Below are 23,892 nucleotides of genomic sequence, written 5' to 3'. Positions count from 1 at the left end.
ACTTAACACTTTTCTGTATTTTTGACTTGCCTTTGAACTTTCCTACATTCTCCATATCCTCTACAGCTTTGAAGCCCAATTCTGGTTGCTGTACTGGAGGATTACTACATTGTTCCGACAATCCCTGTAGTATTTAGGAATCCTGACGTTGTGCTTTCTTTTTGACATTTTATAATGGCATCCAGCATTATTTTGCCCAGTCATGATCATCTTGAAATCCAGTGTGACTCTGATAATTAATAATAATAATAATAATGGCATTTATTAAGCACTTACTATGTGCAAAGCACTGTTCTAAGCGCTGGGGAGGTTACAAGGTGGTCAGGTTGTCCCACGGGGGGCTTACAGTCTTAATCCCCATTTTACAGATGAGGGAACGGAGGCCCAGAGAAGTTAAGTGACTTGCCCAAAGCCACACAGCTGACAATTGGCATCTTTTCCTGCCGTACTCACACTTTACCAATTCTTCTCTGTCTTACATTTGTGCAAGCAGTTATTTTTTTTCATCTCAGGTACATTACCGAGTATTTGTCTTTTCTGTACTTCTGTTTTCCCAATTATTTTTCCCATGTACCAAAGTCTCTTTGACTCCTAATCCTGCCTTCAAAGGTTCTGGTTAATATCTCCCTCTTCCTCCCAGTTTGGTGTCCTCTGCAATGTTAATGAGCATGTTTTCTTTCCCATTATAAGGATTGTCGATTGAAGATTTAACCCTGGCCAAATCCTGAGGAACACTACTTGTGTGACTCTCTTCCTCCTTCCCTAGTCTACTCTTTCAAGACTTGATCAATTGATTACCACTCCCCGAACATTTCCCTACAGCTGGTCGCATCCACCCTTCTAGACTGTGAGCCCATTGTTGAGTAGGGATTGTCTCTATTTGTTGCTGAATTGAACTTTCCAAGTGCTCTGCACATAGTAAGCACTCAATAAATGCAATTGAATGAATGAATCCACCAAACAGTTATGTGGCCTAGACCTCATTTTCCTAGTTTACCCATGTAGTTCCCAGTGTACTTTTTTTTTTGTAAAACTTCAGTTTTAAAAAAAGGTATCCTTTAAAAACTGGAAATCATATGCGAGTGATGTTACATAAGGTACAAAAAGCAGTAAGGTCTTTTCAAAGGACACAAATTATAATAATAAAAATGTATTTGCATTTATCAAAAGCAGGAAGCTGACTAGAGAATTGGTGGCTACCCTTGATGAAACTGGGGGAAAAGGTACACACAAGGATGAAAAGAAGATATTCAAGAAGTTCAGTTAGTTTTAACACTTTGAAATGTTCTAACATCCAGTTTTTAAGAATCAGGTAGCTTTTTGATGCTGGATCCAGTTGTAATAAATGTGCAATTAGAGCAAATTAATAAACTATATGTAAGCAAATCACTAGGACCAAGTGGCATCCGCCCAAGACTTGAAGGAAATCAGAGGGAAATCAATCAATCAATCAATCGTATTTATTGAGCGCTTACTGTGTGCAGTAATTGATTGGGAAAGTTGCAGAACTGCAGGAAAAAATGGACAACCTCTGATTAAACATGGTCTCTATTCTGATAGACCGTTTTCTGTTTCATATGATCACAAATGAAGTGATTGTATTAAAGTAGGGTACCAGACGAGGAAGATAGGAAACGAAGGGTGGTGGTAAATGACTGTTTCTCTTAATCAAAAGGTTTAAATAATAAGGGCCCTGAAGACTCGATGCTGGGAATAATTTTTATTTAAAGATTTCTGGAATGATCTGGAAGAGGGGAGTGGGCACTGAAATCTCCACATTTGGAAGAATAGCTGTTTCAAGTGAACTGCTTTGCTAATTGTGGATAAATGACATCAAAGTCTCGTAGAAGTTTAGTGAGTGGGCAGGCAAATGGCAGATGGGCATCAAAGTGAGTAAGTGCATAGAAAGGCTTCCATGCGTGAGAAGCAGCGGTGCCTAGTGGAAAGAGCATTCAATCAATCATATTTATTGAGCGCTTACTGTGTGCAGAGCACTGTACTAAGCGCTTGGAAAGAGCATGAGCCTGGGAATCAGAAGACCTAGGTTCTAACCAGAGTTTCGCCTCTTGTCTGCTGTGTGATGCTGAGCAAGTTCATTAACGTCTCTGTGCCAGGTACCTCATCTGTAAAATGGGGATTAAGACTGAGCCCTGTGTGGGGCAGGGACTTTGTCCAACCTAATTAACTTGCATCTACCCCAGCACTTAATGCAGTACCTAGCACATAATAAACACTTAACAAATACCATTAAAAAAATGCTTCCAGAAAAAATGTGGAAAAGAGACCTTAGAGTCACTGTCAGCTAATTCCCTCAAATAATTGGTACAGTGGCTGCCAGAAATTCCGACAAAATTGTGCGTAGTATGAGAAAAGATGTAGAAAACAGAACAAAAAGCATTTTTCTCTCTAGATAAAACGGAAGTACATTTACCTATGGAATTTTGTAAACAGTTGTACCTGCTGGGTTTAGGAAGAACATAACAGCGGAGCTTTTGTATGGGATTAGACTAAAAAGATTAGGACTCTTCATTCTGCAAAGACAAAAGCTGAGAAGGGACATGATTGGAATTCTATGAAAATATGAAAGCTATGGACAAAACAAAGTTAACAGCCACTGAAGTATGAGTGAAAGGAAGAACCTTTTAGCATAAGTGAGAAATATTTGGAAATCAAAACCACAAGAAGTTGTGCAAGCCTAAAGTACCTAGATGTTCAAAAAGCGTGTGAATAAATTCAAAATGATAGGATCTTGATGCATTATTAGAGGGTAAATTTAGGGATGATAGAAGATATATCTCTGACCATAAGGGCGGATGTCAAGGAAGGCAATTATTACACTTCTCCCAAAATACTGGGTTGGGTGGACTGTTGATCTGACCCGGTGAGAACACACAAACAAAAAAAAAATCACTCATCTGCTTTTTTGTGTTATGTCTTTGTGCTTTCCTCCTCATCCAATATAGGGGCACCCATTTCTTTTATCTTTTTAATGTCCTGGATAGAGTTAATAAATCCTGGCCCTTTCTATAGCCCTTCCTATGTTAGACCCAAGGCAACTAAAGCCTCAGAAGTGCCACATCCCAGTTAAAAACTGGGAGTCGATTGCCAAAGCTAAGCCAGCCTGGTTCAAGGCAGTCAAGAAAGAAGCAGCTATTTAGGAGCGGAAGCTTCGTTAAGGATTATGAGTTGAGCCAAAAGCGAAAATAGCAACGGGAAGGTCAAACAACAAACGTGACATCCCAACAAGAAACCACATTTACTCGTGCCCTCTGCTCTCATGCTGTAGCTCCAACATTGGCCTTCTCAGTCAGCCATAGGTGAATTTCACGCTTAGTGTCATCTTCTTCAACTATCATCGTCAGCTAGATATATTGCACACTATTTTTCATAGCTATTTTGAGTTTACCCCTTCAGTCATTCCTAGGCAATCTGCCTAAGTTTTCACTTTAAGTTGCATTCACATCCCCATTTGTGTGGAACTTTTAGTGCAGTCCTTCGACTTGTCAACGAGGTGTCACCTCATTTCTCCTCATTTTCCCACTTCGGGATGGCAGCAAAAAGGACAGCTGAGACTGTAAACACACCTCAGAGCTGGAATGTAGCATAACTGACCTCCAGAGACAAAGGAGAGGAAAGCTAGAGGAATAGCTTTATTTATTTATTTGTTTATTTATTTTACTTGTACATATCTTTTCTATTTTATTTTGTTAGTATGTTTGGTTTTGTTCTGTCTCCCCCTTTTAGACTGTGAGCCCACTGTTGGGTTGGGACTGTCTCTATATGTTGCCAACTTGTACTTCCCAAGCGCTTAGTACAGTGCTCTGCACACAGTAAGCGCTCAATAAATACGATTGATTGATTGATTGATAGACATCACATTTGCTATTATGATCATCTGGACTAACATCACCATAATGAGATGATGGAGAGAGAAGCTGCAAACCGTTGAAGATGCCCTGTGTGGTCTGCACATAGTAAGCGCTCAATAAATACGATTGATGATGATGATGATGATGATGCCGCGTGCCGCCTTTCTGATAGAGAGTTTCAGCACCTTGCAGGCCTATCAGCTCTTCTGAGTGGGGGTTTTAGGGTGGGGACATGCTCCCCTACTTCCTTTCACTGGATAATTGTAATGGACATTGTTTCTGTTTTTTTCAGGTGAAACCAGTGGGAACGAAAGTGATGCAGAGTATCTGCCAAAGAGTGAGTGAGTCAGTTGGGCTGCTCCCTTTCTCGTGATTAACGCGATCATAGGTGGAGGAGCATTTGCGTTGATTACTAAGTCTGTTTTTCTTGTGTAGATTCCTTCTTGCAGTGCATCCCGTCACCAATGACGTCGGTCGATTTTTCTCCTCTGTGTGTCTAAATGCCATGTTTGGTTGAGATTGTTTTTAACCCGAAATGCCCCTCAAACCGTCATCCCTGGCACCTAGACTGGAATGTGCAGAGGGGAGTGGTGTTGAGGTGCATGCCCAGACACATGGATAGCAACTCTTAGTTTCTGGCAGCCCGGCAGAGGGTGTGTGCATCATTTGGGGGATAAGTTTGATTTAAAAAAAGAGAGATACTCAGCATTAAGAACGTCATCTTTTCACCACCCAAATGCCCTACATTGGACATCTTTGACATTTAGAACAGAGTTTTTTTAACTGTTTGTACTGGCCCTGCCCTGACCAGTTCTGTCATTCAAAACAGAGCCACATTACTGCTCCCGATTCCCCGTTCCTCCACATTGATATTTGAAATTATAGGAAATTCATTCTCGCCATGTTGGCTCTAAGGCATTCTCCAAACTTCAGTTCCTTAATTCTAATATAACTTCTGCAGGACGCATTCTTTCTTTCCCATTTAACACTCCACCAATCTGTTAAATTTACTGAGCACTGACTGTATGAAGAGCACCGAACTAAGCGCGTGGTAGAGTGCAGCATAACAGAACTGGTAGTCACATTCATCATCATCATCAATCGTATTTACGATTTACGAATCGTATTACATACGATTGATGATGATGATTCCCTTCTCACAAGGAGCTTTCAGTCTAGATGGGGAGATGGGCATTAATTACGCAAGTGTTGTGAGGCTGAGGGTGGGGTGAATAAAGGTTCAAATCTGAGGGTGACGCAGAGGGAGAGGGAGTAGAGGAGATGAGAGCTTAGTAGGTGAAGGCCTCTTGGTGGAGATGTGATTTTAATGAGGCTCTGAAGGTGGGGAGACTGATGCTCTGTCTGATATGTAGGAGGTTTGAGCCAGTTTTGCAGGTCTAGAGACGATGCCAGTTCGAGCACTCAGGTTTCATGACTCCCAGCCCAGGATTTATCTCTGGGACCAGAGGGCTTCAGGTAGTTTCATTCAAAAGTCTACCTGGAGGGGACACGGAATGATAACCAGGTTTTGTTTGCCTGCTTAGTGGTGACTGATTGTGTGTAATTGGCACAACAGTAACTTGGAAACAAATCTTGAACGCCTCACTTACTGTAATTGAGACTCTTCCATTTTGTGGTGGATCAAGCTTTGCTCCAAAGCCCTGGATTTATTGAATGATTCTGCGGAGCCCATTCAAAATTGGAGGGGCTATTTAGAAATGGTTCTTTCCTGGGAATATTTTAAATAAGCTCTTCTGTTTTGGAGCCCCCGGCAAAACAACGTTTGGGTAAGAGGGTGGAATGCATCACGCTTTAAAATTACAAAAGTGAGTCACTGTGTGACTGTCTTGACTGAAATTATTGGGTCAGAATCATACATCAGCAAGAGCTGGAGGCCCTTTGGGTTTGACTGCGTTCTCTGGGAGTTTATGCAGTTTCCGCCACAGCCCTTATTTAGTAAGTTCCTCTGAGTGTGGGGAGAAATTTTGGGTGAGTGGGAGGAAGTGGAACCTACTCTGGTTTTGAGGGATATGATTGCTCACATTTAAATTGTGTTGAAATTGAAAAAGGAATCTTTACATTCCACATTTGGTCTTTAATTTTTACCCATTTAATTTGTTTGATACCTCTTTCTCAGTAATGGGTGCCAGAGAAACAAAAAGAGAAGGAAGGTTTCCTTAGCGAGAGTGGTCTCCATTTAAAAATTATGAAAATCTTCCCATGGTTTCCTCACTTGGCAAGGTTTGGTTTTCATACACCAGAGTTGACCTCAGTCTGCATTCTAAATCCGATGCCGGGTTTTCTGTAGAATCGGTTGCTTTTCGGTTACAGTTGTGTATTTGGTCTCCTGATCCTGATGGCACGACAGCAACAGTTTAAAAAATAAATATACTACGGGACATGAGGTAGACCAGTCATTTTTCTCAAAGTGGTGTCTCACTTCAGAAAAAAATGACCCCTGAGTTCTAGGGGCGAGGTAAATTAACAAAATCTGAATGTTTTTTCCTCCCTTCCTCCCAGATCGCAATAAACGCATCGCACAGTTGCAGCAGTCATCGAAGAGGAACCCTCACTACCAGACCCTGGAACGTGATCTGATCGAGTTGCAGGAACAGCAGCTCTTTGAACTCTTCGTAGTGGTATCTTTGCAGAAGAAACCTTCAGAAATAACGTACACTCCACAGGTCATACAGCAGTTTCCAACGAAAGTGAGTACAAAGGAGACCGAGAGGCCCTCTTACATGGCGGCATCCAGTACTATCCCTGGGGTCATGTGAATGGGATTGTCTGGGAGTAACACCTTTCAATTCAACCCGAATTGGTAGATTCCAAACCAGACTGCAGACCCTGACCAGGTCTCTGTTTTTTGCCACAAGTCCCCTGGTTGTTAGCTGCTAAAGAGCAGGAACTAAATCACCTTTCTAGTCTGCCGAAGAAAATTCCATCCGAGAGAGCAGGAAGGGCTAAATGTCTTATTTTTGCAATCTTCAGTGGCCACTCGGGAGGTGATATTTTGCGGCTGATTCATTAGCTGACTTGTTTTTCTTGCAGGACTAGCCAAACTAATGAATTTCTAAACATCTATCTGTTTAACCAGCTTAAATTTAGATTATTTTGTGAAGTATGATGCCAAGTTTGCACAAGAGGGTCTTTTGGACTAGCCTTCTGACAGGAAGCAGTAAACTAGTAATTTTGGAGCAAAGATTGTATGGTGGGGATGATGCTTCCCCAGTGTACCGCCTAGATTCTAAAAATAGCATTATTTCAAAATAACACATTTCTAGCATCAGTGTCTGGCCTAGCTTCTTTGATTATGGATCAGTGTCTGGAGTTTTCTGAATATCCGTAAGCTGAGAATCTTGTTCTCCGTTTCGTAGCCCCACTTGAGGTCTGTGTGATCACTGAATCGGAGATCACAGGCCAAATGCAAAGTAGCCCTTTGCCTTTCGTGTTTCTGAAGGGAATAACTTGATATAACAGGGGATTGCCTTTTCTCATTGCCTCTCAATCACTGAGCTGTCGGTTATCACCCAGTTGTTTCCTTTGTCTTTCCATGCAATTCACCAGTGCTTGAAAGCACATAAAGATGCACATAAACCCTGCTGCATTCACAAACGTACACTGCCTGCTACTAAATCGAATAAGTATTGTCCCTGAGGCCTGGCTGAAACTTGGCTTCCCTCCTTCAGTTGTGTAAGGTAATGTTCTCCAACTGTATTGGCCTTTTGCAGGCTGAACATCCCTTTAAGCAGTCCAAGGACACTGAGGAGAGGCTCAAAGTCATCCCCCGATTTTGCTTTCCTGACTCCAAGGACTGGATACCAACATCAGAGCTCAAGAGGTAAATGGACTGACTGCCACGTTGCAATCTTTTCATTTTTAGTTGGGAAGGAAAAGGGGAATGGGGGGGAACCGTGGAAGGTAGCAAGCTGAATGGAGTGTGGAAGTGGCAGGTAGTTCAGAGAAACCCAAAACTGGACCTTTTCAACCCTGCTCAGAAGCTTTAGGTCTCTTCAGAGGTTATGAAAATCCAGCTGGAAAAGTTATTGGAGTGAAAGCGAGGCGGCCCTCACCCCCGTCCCACCCTCCTCTGATTTTTTTTTAATGGTGTTTATTAAACACTTACTATGTTCCAGATACTGTACTAAGCAAACTAATCAGATTGGACACAATCAGTGTCCTGCATGGAGCTCACTGACTTAATCCCCATTTTACAGTTGAGAGGTAATTGAGGCCAGAGAAGTGAAGGGACTTCCCTAAGGTCACACAGCAGACAAGTGGCAGAGCCAGGATTAGAACCCAGGTCCTTTTGACCTCCCGGACCATATTCTATCCACTAGGCCACGCTGCTTCTCTCTATATTGTTGACACTTATATTGGTCTGCTGGGCCTCGGCACTCTAGGTTGCGTGTATCGATTAGAGAAGAGGGTCCAGTTGACTGAGGACCACAGAAAGAACCAAGTGGTTAAATTGAAATCAGGGGTGGTCAGTTGATGAGTGACCATTCCTGCAGAGTCCATTGACTGAATATATCAGTGGTATTTACTGAGTGCCTGTTAAGTGCTGAGGACTGTTTTAAACACTTAAGAGCATACAATAGAGGTAGAAGACAAGATTCTTACCTTCAAGGAGCTTAGGCTTTTAACAGATCAGGGCATAGTCCAGGGATTCTTTGGCTAAAGTCCCCCATTGGGAGCAGCTGCACAGGCTGAGTTCTGCACCTCTTGCTGCAGCCAGGAATTTCCCACAAACCAAACCATTGATAATAATAATAATAATAATGGCATTTATTAAGCGCTTACTATGTGCAGAGCACTGTTCTAAGCACTGGGGAGGTTACAAGGTGATCAGGTTGTCCCACGGGGGACTCACAGTCTTCATCCCCATTTTACAGATGAGAAGTGAAGTGACTTGCCTAAAGTCGCACAGCCGACATTGAGGTTTGCTTCTATAATCTCAAGGTTCCACCTTCCTTGCATATTCCTCCAGGAATGTTTCCCAGCTACAATAATCAATCAATCAATCAATCGTATTTATTGCGCACTTACTGTGTGCAGAGCACTGTACTAAGCACTTGGGAAGTACAAGTCGGCAGCACATAGAGACAGTCCCTACCCAACAGCGGGCTCACAGTCTAGAAGGGGGAGACAGAGAACAAAACCAAACATACTAACAAAATAAAATAGAATAGATATGTACAAGTAAGATAAATAAATAGAGTAATACCCTGAGATTAGCAATCTCCACCACCCCATGACTTAAAGTTAAAAGTCTCCCAAAGGCGTGGGAATTATTCAGGATTCTGCTCTCTGGTCCTGCTGTAAGCTAGAGTCGGGAGCTGTGTTTCAAGGGGTGTTTCGAAACCCTAAGTCCTCCCTAGGTTGAATGGAGGGAGTGTGGAGATAAAGAGAAGCATAATTCGGCGGACATCTTGAGTTTCACTATCTGTGCTTTCCTTTTTTGCTGTTAAAAAAGGGAACATGCTAAAAGGAATTCAGTATTAAATCCATAATTTAATATGCTGTTAATATGCAGCGAAATATGCTGTTTCAGAGAGGTTCTCCTCCATCTGCCTCCTTCCTAAACAAAGAGTCATAATCGCCCTCAAGTGGCAAGAGGAAGAAATAAGACTTGGGATGACATGGAATCTATCTGGAAATCCGTAGCGAGATCCTTCCATTCATTCAATCGTATTTATTGAGCGCTTACCCTGTGCAGAGCACTGTACTAAACGCTCGGGAAGTCCAAGTTGGCAACACAGAGAGACGGACCCTACCCAACAGCGGGCTCACAGTCGAGAAGGGGGAGACAGACAACAAAACATAGTAACAAAGTAAAATAAATAGAATAAATATGTACAAGGAAAGTAAACGGAGTAATAAATAAGTACAAACATATATACATATATACAGGTGCTGTGGGGAGGGGAAGGAGGTAAGGCGGGGGGGGATGGGGAGGGGGAGGAGATCAAATTGATATTTCCGATTTTCTCCTCCTTCAAGCTCATTACAAAAATTGCAGCCCAAATCCTTCGTTGACCTGTGGGATCTGTGTGCTCTCCCCCCTATCGTACCTTGCTGATCTACTACAAGCCAGCCTGTGCATTTGGCTCCTCTTATGCCAGCCTACTCACTCTACCTCAGTCTTGTCTTTTTTGCCACTGACTCCTTGCCCATATCCCCCCTTTAGCCTGGAACTCCCTTCCCTTTCACTTCATATTCAACAGACCACTGCTCTACTCATTTTCAAGCCCTCCTAAAATCACATCTCCTCCGAGAGGCCTTCCCTGACTAAGCCCTCATTTCCCCTATTCGCCTGACTTTCTGCATCACCTATGCACTTGGATATCTATATATCTGCTGCTGGAGAAGCAGCGTGGCTCAGTGGAAAGAGCACGGGCTTGGGAGTAAGAGATCATGGGTTCTAATCCCAGCTCCGCTGCTTGTCAGCTGTGTGACTTTGGGCAAGTTACTTAACTTCTCTGTGCCTCAGTTACCTCATCTGTCAAATGGGGATTAAGTCTGTGAGTCCCACGTGGGACAACCTGATCACCTTGTATCCCCCCAGCGCTTAGAACAGTGCTTCGCACACAGTAAGTGCTTAACAAATGCCATCATTATCACTATTATTACTCGCATAGCACTTGACATTCCCTCCACTCTTGGAACTTAATGTACATAGCCAGCGTGGCTCGGTGGAAAGAGCCCGGGCTTTGGAGTCAGAGATCATGGGTTCAAATTCCGGCTCCGCCAATTGTCAGCTGTGTGACTTTGGGCAAGTCACTTCACTTCTCTGGGCCTCAGTGACCTCATCTGTAAAATGGGGATTAAGACTGTGAGCCCCCCCCCTCCATGGGACAACCTGATCACCTTGTAACTTCCCCAGCGCTTAGAACAGTGCTCTGCACATAGTAAGCGCTTAATAAATGCCATCATCATCATCATCATAGCCTTACACTCTGCCATTTCCTCTATCTGTAATTAATTTTACTATCTGTCTTCCTGCTTAGACTGTAAGCTCCTTTTGAGCGGGGTCCGTGTCTACCACCTCTATTGTATCGTGCTCTCCCAAGCACTTAGTACAGTGCTCTGCACACAGTAAGCACTCAGTAAATACCATTGATTGGTTGATTGATTGTGTGGAAAAGTTACTCCGGGGCGTGTGGCGGAGGGATCCTGACTCAACATAGCATTCCCCAAGTCTAGGGGACTCATGGCCTGATGTTCCTTTTTTCACTTACCAAATGTTGCTCACCTGTTTCAATCAATCAGTCATACTTATTGAGCCGCTTATTGCGTGCAGTACTGTACTGAGCACTTGGGAGAGTACAATCTAGCAGAGTTAGTGGACACGTTCCCTGTTGGACTCTCATTTATCCTCCTCAAAATCTCTACAGACATATTTTTTGCTTAAAGTGAGTTGCCCCCATCTGATTGCCGTGTTCTAGCGTCCTTCAGTGCTGGGAAAACATCTGTGTCACGAAAGCCTTGTATGTGAACAATAACCCCATGAAGGAGTTAGGCCTGGGACCCTTTCCAGCTCAACATATGGGGGCTTTTGCAGGGCTTTATTCCTGCCCAGGCACTAGCACTGAGATTATATTTCCTCAGGTGGTGTTCCTTGTTACCACCCCCTGCCCAGCTGTAGAAATTCGGCCCCAAACCGGGTTGCTCACTGTTGTCTTTCTTTGCAGTGAAACCTTTTCCTTTGTGCTGACGGGTGAGGATGGGAGTCGGTGGTTTGGTTATTGTAAGAAACTGTTGGTAAGTGTTCTCTTGATAGCCAGATGGGTTCTGGCCTGGAACTGTGTAACTGTCTCCCGATTCTGGAGGAGTTTCTGGTGGCTTGAGTTTAGCAGCTGTGCCTAGATTCAGGCAGCTGGTCCGAGGCCAGATTTGGAGCAGAAGTGGCCCCAGAGGAAGGCAGTGCGGTTTTCAGCAACTGAGAAAGTTGATGATTGTATACTTCTGACATGGTTGTTAAATTTCAGCCTGGCGAAATCTCAGAAATGGGGTGTAATGTTCCAGGCAAGAGGCGCTCGGTCTGAGAAGGAGGTCCAAGCCACTAAGTGACTGAAATGGGGCCCCTCGGGAGCTTAGAGAAAAGCAGCGCGGCGGTTTTTTTCCAGGACAGCTCTTGTATTCCCAACAGGCTTCCAGTGGGGGTGGGGGAGAGGTTCCTGCAGCTCAATCAATCAATCAATCAATCAATCGTATTTATTGAGCGCTTACTGTGTGCAGAGCACTGTACTAAGCGCTTGGGAAGTACAAGTTGGCAACATATAGAGACAGTCCCTACCCAGCAGTGGGCTCACAGTCTAAAAGGGGGAGACCGAGAACACAACCAAACCTACTAACAAAATAAAATGAATAGATATGTACGAGTAAAATAAAATAAAATAAAATACCCATGCTTCGAGGTGGCCGGCAGTAGGGCTGCCTGAGTGTCATCGTCATCTGCTTTGCTTTCCCTTTCAGCCGGAAGGCAAAGGGAAGAGACTGCCTGAAGTGTACTGCATGGTTAGTCGCTTGGGTTGCTTCAACCTCTTCTCAAAGGTGAGTCCGGGAGCCTGGAGCGGACTTGCAGGCCTGCCTAACCTTCAAGACCTTCAAAGTGCTATTTTGGTTCCTGAGGAGCCCAGTAGGAAGCATGAACTCATATTTAATTCAAGGTTGTGTTAGAGAATGTTCTAGGTTAGTAATTGTACCCCGGTGGCATGGCCTGTGGAAATGCTGAGGGCATGATTTCTTGAAGAGGTCGGGAGAGGTTGAGGGACACATTTATTTCCAGGATCATTGGTGATTCTAGAGGGAAGCCGGAATCTGCCTGGGATCACCGCTTTCTTTGTTGGAAAGTCAACTACGAACTGTTGTCTTGATGCCTGGGTGGCTAACGCGCTTTCTCCATTAGTCAGGTGACCGGAGAGGTACCTCAGTGACTCGGAACCCAAGCCAGATCCTGTCTTGTGGAAGCATCTTTTTTTTTGATGGTATTTGTTGAGCACTTACTAACCAGGCAGTGTTCTAAATTAATCAGGTTGGACACAATCCCTGTTACACATGGGCCTTACCGTCTTAATCCCCATTTGACATCCGAGGAAACTGAGGCACAGAGAAGTTAAGTGACTTGCCCACGGTCACACAGCAGACAAATGGCAGAGCTGGAATTAGAATCCAGGTCCTCCTGATTCCCGGGCCCATGCTCTATTCACTAGGTAATGCTGTCCTGGTATTAGCATGGACAGGTATTCTGAAGCTCCATTTCCCCTTTCCTAGTTAATAATAATAATAATAATGGCTTGCATTAAGCGCTTACTATGTGCAAAGCACTGTTCTAAGCGCTGGGGAGGTTACAAGGTGATCAGGTTGTCCCACTGGGGGCTCACAGTCTTCATCTCCATTTTACATATGAGGTAACTGAGGCACAGAGAAGTGAAGTGACTTGCCCAAAGTCACACAGCTGACAATTTCTCCTAGTTGACAATCTGATCAAATAAATAAACATATTTATTGAGCGCTCACTATATTCATTCCTTACTATGCGCAGAGCACCGTACTAAACGCTCAGGAAAGTACAACAGAATTAGCAGACATAGTCCCGGCCCATAAGGAGCTTACAGTCTCGAAGGGGACACAGACATTAATAGGAATAAATAAGTCATTTATAATATATAATTTAAAGATGTGTACAGAAATGCTGCGGGATTGGGGGGTGGGGGGACTATCAAATGTCCTAAGGTGACAGATTGAAGTGCAGAGACGACGCAGAAGGGAGAGGTGGCCGGGGAGAAGTGGACTTAATCCTTTGGACAATTAATCCTTAATCCTTTGGCCGGGGAAAGGCCTTTGGGAGGAGATGTGACCTCAGTAATACTTCGAAGGCGGACAACGTGATGGGCTGCCGTATATGAAGGGGGAGCGAGTACCAGGCTAGGGGGAGGATGTGGGAAAGGGGTCGGCATCTCGTGAGTAAGCTGGCACTAGAGGAGCCGTCTGTGTGGGCTGGGCTGTGGTAGATTAGTGAGATATGAAGTGGGAGGTTGGATGGGGCAAGCTGATTGCTTTGAACCCAATGGTTAGGAGTTTCTGTTTGGTGGAGGTGGGTGGTCAGCCATCGGAGGTCCTCGAGGAGTGGGGAGACACGATAATGCCCTAAGGTCCGTTTTTTTCTCTTGAAGATTCTAGATGAGGTGGAGAAGAGACGAGAGATGTCCCCCGCTCTCGTGCACCCATTCATGCGGAGCGTCATGGAAGCACCTTTCCCGGCCCCCGGGCGAACAATTACGGTCAAGAGTTACCTCCCTGGGGCAGGAGATGGGGTGAGCCTTGGCTTCTGTTGTGAGGTCGCATTTACTGCTCCTGTTGACTTGCGGAGGAAGGTGTAGGGTAGGAAATGAGGAGGTGGGCTGTGAGACCTGGGCGGGGAGTTGGGGCTGGGACCCTCTGTGTGAACAGCCTCTCCTTCACAGTCTATAGGACACAGTCTTCTAGACCGTGAGCCCACTGTTGGGTAGGGACCGTCTCTATATGTTGCCAACTTGTACTTCCCAAGCACTTAGTCCAGTGCTGTGCACACAGTAAGCGCTCAATCAATATGATTGATTGATTGATTGACACTGATGAGAACTGGCAGAGCCAGCAGTGGTGGTAAGAAGCTTTCTACAGCACCCCTTCCTGACTCTTCCCCTCTTGTCTCTTCAGTCGATCGAGCTCTGCCGACCGCTGGATTCCCGCCTAGAGCATGTGGATTTTGAGTGTCTACTTAAGTGCCTGAGTGTGTGTCATCTCATCAGAGTCTGCGCCTCCCTTCTGCTGGAACGAAGGGTAATCTTTGTTGCTGATAATCTAAGGTGAGAACTAAGAACAGCTTGTGTTTTGTTTTTCATTTTCCCCATCTCTTCTTCAGTTCGGGCATTCCGTTCTTATCAGTATATCACTTCCTTTTCTTTTGTAAAAAATGTCTGAAGACACCTCTGTGCGTCTTTCTCTGGAGCAAGAGCACAGGTCCAGAGGGAGTCAGAGGGCCTAGGTTCGAATCCCGGCTCTGCCTACTGCCTGCCGGGTGACCTTGGACAAGTCACTTCACTTCTCTGTGTCTCAGCTTCCTCATCTGTAAAATGGGGATTCAGTGCCTGTTCTCCCCCTTCCTTCGACTGTGAGCCCCATGAGGGATGGGGACTGTGTCCAGTCTGATTATCTTATACCTTCCTTCCCCAGGGCTTAGAACAGTGTTTAACATATAGTCAGTATTTAATCATAATTATTATTATATTCGTTGTGTTTTGTGTCAAGCACTGTGCGAATTGCTGGGGAAGATACAAGATAATCAGGTTGGACACAGTCCCTGCCCTATCATCATCATCATCATCAATCGTATTTATTGAGCGCTTACTGTGTGCAGAGCACTGTACTAAGCGCTTGGGAAGCACAAATTGGCAACATATAGAGACAGTCCCTACCCAACAGTGGGCTCACAGTCTACAAGCTCCCTATGTGGAGCTCACAGTCTGAGAAGGCGGAAGAAGGATTAATCCGCATTTTACAGATGGGGTAACTGAGGCGCAGAGAAGTGAAGTGACTTGTCCAAGGTCACACAGCAGACAAGTGGCAGAGCCGGGAATAGAACCCAGGTCCTTTGGACTCTCCGGCCCTTGCTCTGGTTCAACTCTGGTTGCTGGGGACCCCACACTACGGGAGTGCCCCTCCTTCCTCCCCGTTAACTATTTTTCTTTACTTTCTCCTCCGACCAGCACCTTGTCGAAGTGTGGCCATGCTGTGGTGGCCACTTTATATCCGTTCACATGGCAGCACACCTACATCCCCGTCCTGCCGGCCTCCATGATCGACATCGTCTGCTCGCCCACCCCGTTCCTCATCGGCATCTTATCCTGCTCCTTACCGCAGCTCTGGGACCTTCCCGTCGAAGAGGTGAGAGAGGGAAGGGCGGAGGAAGCCTACATACGAGGCAGCCTCTCGTCTCTGGAAGAGTCTTCCATCGATTGTATTTATTGAGTGCTTAGTTTGTGCGGAGCACTGTACTACGCTCCTGGGAGAATACATTGTAACAGGGTTGGTAGCCCCATTCCCTGCTCACAGAGGGCTTCAACCTGTGAATCCCAGAGAACTCCTGACCAGTTTCTAAACTCACAGCCCAGTGGAACCATGCTCAGTGGAAAGAGCCCGGGCTTTGGAGTCAGAGGTCATGGGTTCAAATCCCAGCTCCGCCAACTCTGGGCAAGTCCCTTAACTTCTCTGCGCCTCAGCTACCTCATCTGGAAAATGGGGATGAAGACTGTGAGCCCCCAGTGGGACAACCTGATCGCCTTGTAACCTCCCCAGCGCTTGAACAGTGCTTTGCACATAGTAGGCGCTTAATAAATGCCATCATCATCATTTTACGTACATTTGTCTCAAAATGTTGAGGTCTGGAAAAGAGTCCCACAGTTCCCTGTGGCAGCTAACAACAGCTTCACTCTTGTGTGTGACCTTTTCTGGGGCACAACCTTGAGTTGTCTTCAGAAAAATTCAGTCATTCATTCAATCGTATTTATTTATTACTCTATTTATTTATTTATTTATTTATTTTACTTGTACATTTCTATCCTATTTTATTTTGTTGGTATGTTTGGTTCTGTTCTCTGTCTCCCCCTTTTAGACTGTGAGCCCACTGTTGGGTAGGGACTGTCTCTATGTGTTGCCAATTTGTACTTCCCAAGCGCTTAGTACAGTGCTCTGCACATAGTAAGCGCTCAATAAATACGATTGATTGATTGACTGATTGATTTATTGAGCGCTTACTGGGTGCGGAGCGCTGTACTAAGTGCTTGGAAAGTACACTTCAGCAACAAATAGAGACAATCCCTGCCCAGCAACGGGCTCACAGTCTAGAAGGGGGTGGACGGACGTCAAAACAAGTTAACAGGCATCAATAGCATCAATATAAATAAATCAATCAATCAATCGTATTTATTGAGCGCTTACTATGTGCAGAGCACTGTACTAAGCGCTTGGGAAGTACAAATTGGCATCACATAGAGACAGTCCCTACCCAACAGTGGGCTCACAGTTTAAAAGGGGGAGACAGAGAACAGAACCAAACATACCAACAAAATAAAATAAGTAGGATAGAAATGTACAAGTAAAATAAATAAATAAATAAATAAATGAATAGAGTAATAAATATGTACAACCATATATACATATATACAGGTAAATAAATAGAATTATAGATATGTACACGTCATTAATAAAATAAATAGGATAATAAATATGGACATATATACACAAGTGCTGCGGGGCGGGGAGGGGAGTAGAGCAGAGGGAGTGAAAATCTTTCCCAACCCTCGTAAGGGCCAAAACTCTGGGCAAATTGATTTCCTGGTTCAGCAGTCCACGCTGCGTCCCTCTGTGAGCGTCTCTGGTTTTACCTGCCTTTCTCCTTTTCTCCGTAGGTGCTGATTGTCGATCTCTGTGCAGACAAGTTCTTGCAGGAGGTGAGTGGCCAAACCAGTTAGGTAACGTCCCCAGCTAATCAATGGTCAGCATATGTTTGTAAGTTAAGAAAGGAGAGATTAAAGATTTCGAATCCATCTACTTGTCGGCAGTGCAAATTCTAAATTACACTATCGTGTCCTCCCTCCTTTCTTTCTTCCTTTCTTTTGTTTATGGTATTTGTTAAGCGCTTGCTGTGTGGTAAACACTGTTCTAAGCGCTGGGGTGGGTACAGGTTAAATTAGGTCACACACAGTCCCCATCCCGCATGGGGCTCACAGTCTAAGTAAGAGGGAGAGCAGGCATTTGATCCCGATTTTACAGTTGAGGAAGCTGAATTCCCGAGAAGTAACTTACCCAGGGTAACACAGCAAGCAGTTGGCAAAGCAGGGATTAGAACCCAGGTCCTCTGACTCCCTACTTTCCAGTAGGCCATGCTGATTTAAGTGTGTGGGGTGATGGTATGTTTCTGTTTGTGACACTCCCCCATTCCTGTGACCGGAGGTAGTTGTGTTCCGAACCCCATACGGACGCCTTCCTTTGGGGAACTCAGCCCGCTTTGCCGGCCGCAGGGAATGCCAAGCCTCTGTGTCTGTTTTCCCTGGAATTTGGCCACAGAGTGGCACAAGGTCCCCAGCAAACTCACCACCTCATCCGTCTAGGTCACTGATGAAGATGAGATTTTGCCACCCAAACTCCAAGCTGCTCTGGCGCAAATTTTGGAAGAACGGAATGACATCTTAGTTCAGGAACGGACGGCTTCCCAAGGTAGAGTTTAGCCGTGCGGGGAGAAGTTGGGTGTGTGCTGGCCTCATGGCTAGAGGTGGAGGGAGGGAGGGAGGGTGGAGAACGTGGGGAAATGATGGAATTCAGTGCTTTGGCTTTGGGAAGCGTTAGAGAGAGAACTGCCCCTGCGTTTTTCTGGCTTCGGGTCAAGGAAGGACCGGATTTCATTCAGTCAGTCAGTCAGTCATATTTATTGAGTGCTTACTGTGTGCAGAACACTGTTCTAAGCACTTGGGAAGTACAATTCAGCAACAGAGACTGTCCCTGCCCACAACAGGCTCGGTGGGGGGAGACAGACATCAAAACAAGTAAAGAGGCATCAGTAGCATCATTATAAATAAATAGAATTATCGATCTATACATATCATTAATAAAAATAAATAGACTGACCGTTCAGGCCACAAGCCTGAGGATGCTCACCGTGACCATCAGATCAGAGAAGCCTATACCCGTCTGCACCTTCCTCCCCTCTCCCCCACCCTCCTAATCTTTGCCGCAGCTGCTCTTCTGGGCTAAAAGTAGCCATAATAATGTCCAAAAGGGGCAAGTGAGGCACACAGGTGGTGGGTGTACATTTTGGCCTGGGCCACCCACTTCAGCCTCTCCTTACCCACACGCTGTAAGCTCCTTGAGATCAGGAATCACATCTTCTTGGTCTTTTGTACCCTCCCAAGAACTCAGCACAGTGCTCTGCACACAGTAAGTGCTCAGTGAATGTCACCAATCGATTGATTGACTGGGCTGTGATGCTGGACAGAGGGTGTAACTGCTCCTGTCTCGTCAGGCAAGCACTGGACGGGTGCCTGAACCTGATCTGTGGTTTTTATTTCAATTCCGACACCCCCTCCCATTTAGACAAGCCCCCCACGCTCACTCTGGGCCTTCCCATCTCCTACACTTTGCATCTTCCCTCCCACAGCGGACGTGACCCTGAACTGCCTGGTGTCCGAAGCCTTCGTCAGGTTCTTCGTGGAACTGGTGGGACATTACTCCCTGAACATGAACGTCACCGACCGTGGGGAGCGGGTGTTCCAACGGGAGCCCTTCCGCAAGTCCCACACCTCCCGGAGCGTGCGGCACTTCCTCGACTTGTTCATGGAGACGCAGATGTTCGCCGGTTTCATCCAAGACCGGGAGCTGCGCAAGAGCGGGGTCAAAGGTGAGTCCCGTGGCTGTTCGGACTCCTTCCTTTTCAGAGAAAGGGCAGATGATTCTGGAAGCCAAAAATAGGAAAGATCCGGGCCCAGGGCCGCTTGGTTAGGGGAAGGGCTCTCCGAGTCATGCCGGGCGGATTTGTCACATTTCATTTTAAGAGGAGAAATGTTAGCGTGGGAACAGAGGCAAACCGAAGGTAGCGTTTAAGCCGCCAGCTCCTGAGAGAGAGGGGCACAGACTCCAGAAGGCCGGGTGGCTTTTTAGAAAGGGCCTGGGCCCTAGGACCCTGAGGTTTCAGTCCCACTTTGGCCTCCACCCTGGCCTAGGGCAAGTCATTTAAACTTCTTCGGTCCTGTTCCTTCATATATGCCGAATGGGGATGCACTATTTACCGTAAAGATTTGGAGTTCCATGTGGGGCAGGGGTGATGCCTCCTCTGATTATCTTTTTATCTTCCCCGGTGTTTCGCGTAAGCACTTAAAAAAAGACCGTACCGTAATGAATAGTCTGAATTTCTGTCGTAGGACTGTTTGAGGTCCGTGCCTTGGAATACTTGGAAACTATTCCTGAGTCTGAGCCCAGTGGAATGAACCGGATCCTCCGTAGCCTTGGTGAGTTGTGATCATGTATTCAGTAAAAGGGGCCGTGAAGGGCTTTGGGGTGAGAAAAGGAAGACCGGGAAGAAATAGGAATAGCCCAGACTGACAGGGCCAAACGGAGGAACCGTACAGCCGGATCTTGGCTTTGTAATTCAGATACCAAACTTCTGGCGGGGGGAGGCAATAGGAAGAGAGAGAGAGAGAGCCAAACTTTGTTTCCACAGCTAGAAAGCAGCCTTCTCTCAGGCTGGATCAGCAGCCCATAGCTCACTGGCTGACTCACTCCTCATTTCAGCAGGCCTTCCTGCCCTTCCTCTCTTCCCGGCAGGAGGTGAAATCACCTGGCACAGAAGGCTTGGGGTGCTGCAGAACCTCTGGAAAAATGCTAGCACCGAATCTCACTTGGGATTGTCTACTTTTTCATGTTTATGTTTGCTGGCATTTTTTTTTTCCCGTGTAGGAAGCAAAATGAAGTTTCTGCAAAAGAAATGAGAGCCTGACTCTACCACCCGTGTGGAACAGAGAGTGCTGCAGAGGGCTGGAGGCACTCACCGGAGATTTCGAGCAATTCCTCAGGAGAAATCAGAGATTCAGAGGACTCTCTTGTTGCCTTCCCGGGAATTACTGGAGAATTATTAACCTACTCTGAAACCAATGAGGCCTGCACTCCGCACCTTGAAACTTCGCTCTTTTTAAAGAGGAGTCTTCTGTTTCTTGGAGTTCAGACACATTCACTCGGCGGCACTTATTCTTCCCTAACAAAAGCCTCGTCGAGTGTTCACTTAAAACCTGACTATGGATGAGTGTAAGGACCGGGCCGAGATTGGAGCAATAAATAGAAGTGAAAGGGCAGGAAGCTGTTAACTCTGGGCACCCACCTCCCTGCCCTGAGTTTTGGCAGCTTTAAGCTCTCTCTGCTGGTTGATACAAGCCAAATTGTGTGTTCACCAGAAGTGCCTTGTGTTTGTGTGTGTGTGTGGTGTGTGTGTGTTCTAATCAAGGAGCATTCCACAAATGGAGGAAATGTCTCGCTTATCAACGTTGGTGTTTAGTCTGTCATACAGAAAGAGCACTCTGCCCCTCCCTCTCCGGTCCTTTTCCCATCCATGTGCATGACATAGCATTGGACTCTACAGTGTTTTATTCCCACCACACATACCCAGTTGGTCCGGTAGGTTGCAAGTTGTTAACTGCCGTTCCATTAGTCTGAAGCGCTCCTGGGGTAGATAGCATTGCAGCTTTGAGGAGGAAAGTGTTATTTTCTTACCTTGTGGGTTGAGGTTTTGAACGAGAGTGAATAAAGCAATATATCTTTTTTAGTAGGTAAATGAAAAGGCCCTTACTTTGAGACACACCCCCACCTGGGAGCAGTAGACAAGGGAAATCTCCCAATCAGGACTAGTCTTTGAAAGAAAGAAGATGGGAGAGGTGAAGATAGGTGGCCTGGAGATTTACATTGAGTTCTGAAATCACTGTTCTGTGTGGCCATGCAGAACTGATGGGCACAAGCACACTTATTTATTTACATTTTAACAAATGCTAATGTCTTTTACTAGAGTAAGAGCCACTTTACTGACTCGTTCACGACTGGTGAGCCTGTGGGCTTTTGTGGCAGACCACAGCCTTGCAGTCCTCACTGTGGACGTGTTTGTGTGGGAGAGGCAGAGAAAATGACCGAGGGGGAGAAGCTGAAGCAGACACTATCTAATGGCTGATACTGCGTAATGCAAGTCCGTATTTGGAATTAAAATTCCCCCCAAGGAGGCAGAGCCTATTCTGAGTATCAGGCGGGGCCTGAATCTGCTGTAGAACAGCTACTGCTACCATTAGCTATTGCACTGGCTTTGTGTTCTGTACAGCTGGACTTCAGTCCTACTTTGGGGATAGGAAAGTCGTGGCGGAAAAAGGTTGATGGACTTGTTCTGGTTGGGTGGTTTTTTTTTTTGTTTATCGGTGGTTGTTTTTGTTTTTTGGGGAGGGGACCGGTGAAGGAGGCAGGGGATCTTGCACAGTGAGCTACCCATCATAGTGAGGCCTTTACAAGTTCAGCCCCAGCTGAGGGCTAGGGAGGAGAATTCAGTCCGTGTTTATGGAAATTGTTTACCTAGCATCTCCCAAGAGATGCCTTTTTCTAACTCTTTCAGTGGCATCTCCGACTGGACCGGACTCCTCTATACCTAGACAAGCTGGGCTGCTTTCCTTTTCCTGACCCAGTCACCCGTACTGCCCAATCCCAAGGAAATATGCTCCCGGGAATTGCCGGCAAGTAAAGCGGACCTCAGTGGGTACAGAAACGGGGTGAGGGCCAGCAGGAAGAACTCTGACCTCATGCTTTCCTGACTCAAGCACAAAGACCTTTCTTTAGGAACTCGCCCTCCACCCTCACAACCCCCATGCCAAATACCTAGGGAGTGTTTCAAGCTGTTGCTTTTTTTTTTTTTTTTTGGAAGTATGTTGGATCCTGGAGTGTTACGATGCCAGAGTTGTGCAAAACTTGTATGTTTACAGATTTATGTTTTCAAAAAAAGACTATTAAAAACCTTAGATATTTTCTCCCGGAGAGATTGTAATAAAGTCGCATGGCATTGCGGAGTGTTTCTGCCAGGTCCGTATTCCCAGGAATCGTGGGCGGTGGCAGCAGACGAAGCGGGAAAACTGAATGTACTGGACTCAAGGCTCAGGTCCAGGCCAATCAACCACAGCCCTGGGGGGCAAAGACACCGTCCGCCTGTTTTCTGTTCACAAGTGAGATCAAACTCCCGTTGATTCCCCTGAGCACAGACATGCTTTTAGACTGTGAGCCCATTGTTGGGTAGGGACTGTCTCTATGTGTTGCCAATTTGTACTTCCCAAGCGCTTAGTACAGTGCTCTGCACATAGTAAGCGCTCAATAAATACGATTGATTGATGCACCATCTGGACAAACTTAATGTCATCTGCCAACCTGAGCACACCTGCCTCATAATATAGAAAACTCCTAAGCAAGTAAAATAAAACCAATCCCAGCACTGATGTCTAGGGAATCCCTTGATTACACACTTCCACCCAGGTTTCTATTCATGCAGTGTTTGACATATAGTGCTTATTAAATAAGCACTAAATAATGGTATACTTAATAAACATCATTAAAAAATGCTCATGAGGCAGGGTCATCTGGCAAATTGGTTTGAGTTGGGTGAAGCGGACAATTTTTGGTGCATGCTTCTGGCTCTTTCCCATTTTGGGTGAGCAAGGCATTCCTAAATAGGAAATATCGCCAAATAGAAGCGTTGCTCATTATTGACTGGACGACAAATCCACTGCGCCACTTACAACCAAAGGACATTTTTCCTGAACTCTTCCACCAGCATTAGGCTGTTGCTTGAGGAGCTAAATCCCGTGGTTTTGAATCTTGACAAAGAGCTTTTGAAAGTCAAAATCTGTGAGTTTGTTGCATGTCCCCAAGAAGCGGCGTGGCTCAGTGGAAAGAGCACGGGCTTTGGAGTCAGAGGTCATGGGTTCAAATCCCGACTCCGCCAACTGTCAGCTGTGGGACTTTGGGCAAGTCACTTAACTTCTCTGTGCCTGTTTCCTCATCTGTAAAATGGGAATTAAAACTGTGAGCCCCCTGTGGGACAACCTGATCACCTTGTAACCTCCCCAGTGCTTAGAACAGTGCTTTGCACATAGTAAGCACTTAACAAATACCATCATTATTCGCTGGGGTAGATATTCATTCAATCGTATTTATTGAGCGCTTACTGTGTGCACTGTACTCAGTGCTTGGGAACATATAATAATAATAATAATAATGGCATTTATTAAGCGCTTACTATGTGCAAAGCACTGTTCTAAGCGCTGGGGAGGTTACAAAGTGATCAGGTTGTCCCAAGGGGCTCACAGTCTTAATCCCCATTTTGCAGATGAGGTAACTGAGGCCCAGAGAAGTTAAGTGACTTGCCCAAAGTCACCCAGCTGACAACTGGTGGAGCCGGGATTTGAACCCCTGACCT

General features: G+C 45.7%; 1 protein-coding gene across 1 annotated transcript in view; it reads left to right on the top strand.

The window, feature by feature from the left end:
* DENND2C (DENN domain containing 2C) overlaps window positions 1-22,460 on the top strand; it is an 83,832-nt gene extending 61,372 nt beyond the window's left edge. Inside the window, exons 7-19 of the mRNA XM_038749301.1 lie at window positions 4,162-4,206; window positions 6,390-6,577; window positions 7,601-7,710; window positions 11,564-11,633; window positions 12,348-12,425; window positions 14,048-14,188; window positions 14,571-14,719; window positions 15,620-15,797; window positions 17,321-17,362; window positions 18,023-18,128; window positions 19,066-19,305; window positions 19,826-19,912; window positions 20,361-22,460. Coding sequence (XP_038605229.1) covers window positions 4,162-4,206; window positions 6,390-6,577; window positions 7,601-7,710; window positions 11,564-11,633; window positions 12,348-12,425; window positions 14,048-14,188; window positions 14,571-14,719; window positions 15,620-15,797; window positions 17,321-17,362; window positions 18,023-18,128; window positions 19,066-19,305; window positions 19,826-19,912; window positions 20,361-20,392 — 1,466 coding nt within the window. The 3' untranslated portion in view covers window positions 20,393-22,460. The remainder of the gene's footprint in view (window positions 1-4,161; window positions 4,207-6,389; window positions 6,578-7,600; window positions 7,711-11,563; window positions 11,634-12,347; window positions 12,426-14,047; window positions 14,189-14,570; window positions 14,720-15,619; window positions 15,798-17,320; window positions 17,363-18,022; window positions 18,129-19,065; window positions 19,306-19,825; window positions 19,913-20,360) is intronic.
* Window positions 22,461-23,892: the final 1,432 nt, after the last annotated feature.

Source organism: Tachyglossus aculeatus, chromosome 7, assembly GCF_015852505.1.
Source record: "Tachyglossus aculeatus isolate mTacAcu1 chromosome 7, mTacAcu1.pri, whole genome shotgun sequence".
NCBI lineage: Eukaryota > Metazoa > Chordata > Mammalia > Monotremata > Tachyglossidae > Tachyglossus > Tachyglossus aculeatus.
This window is presented reverse-complemented; position numbering and strand designations above follow the sequence as displayed.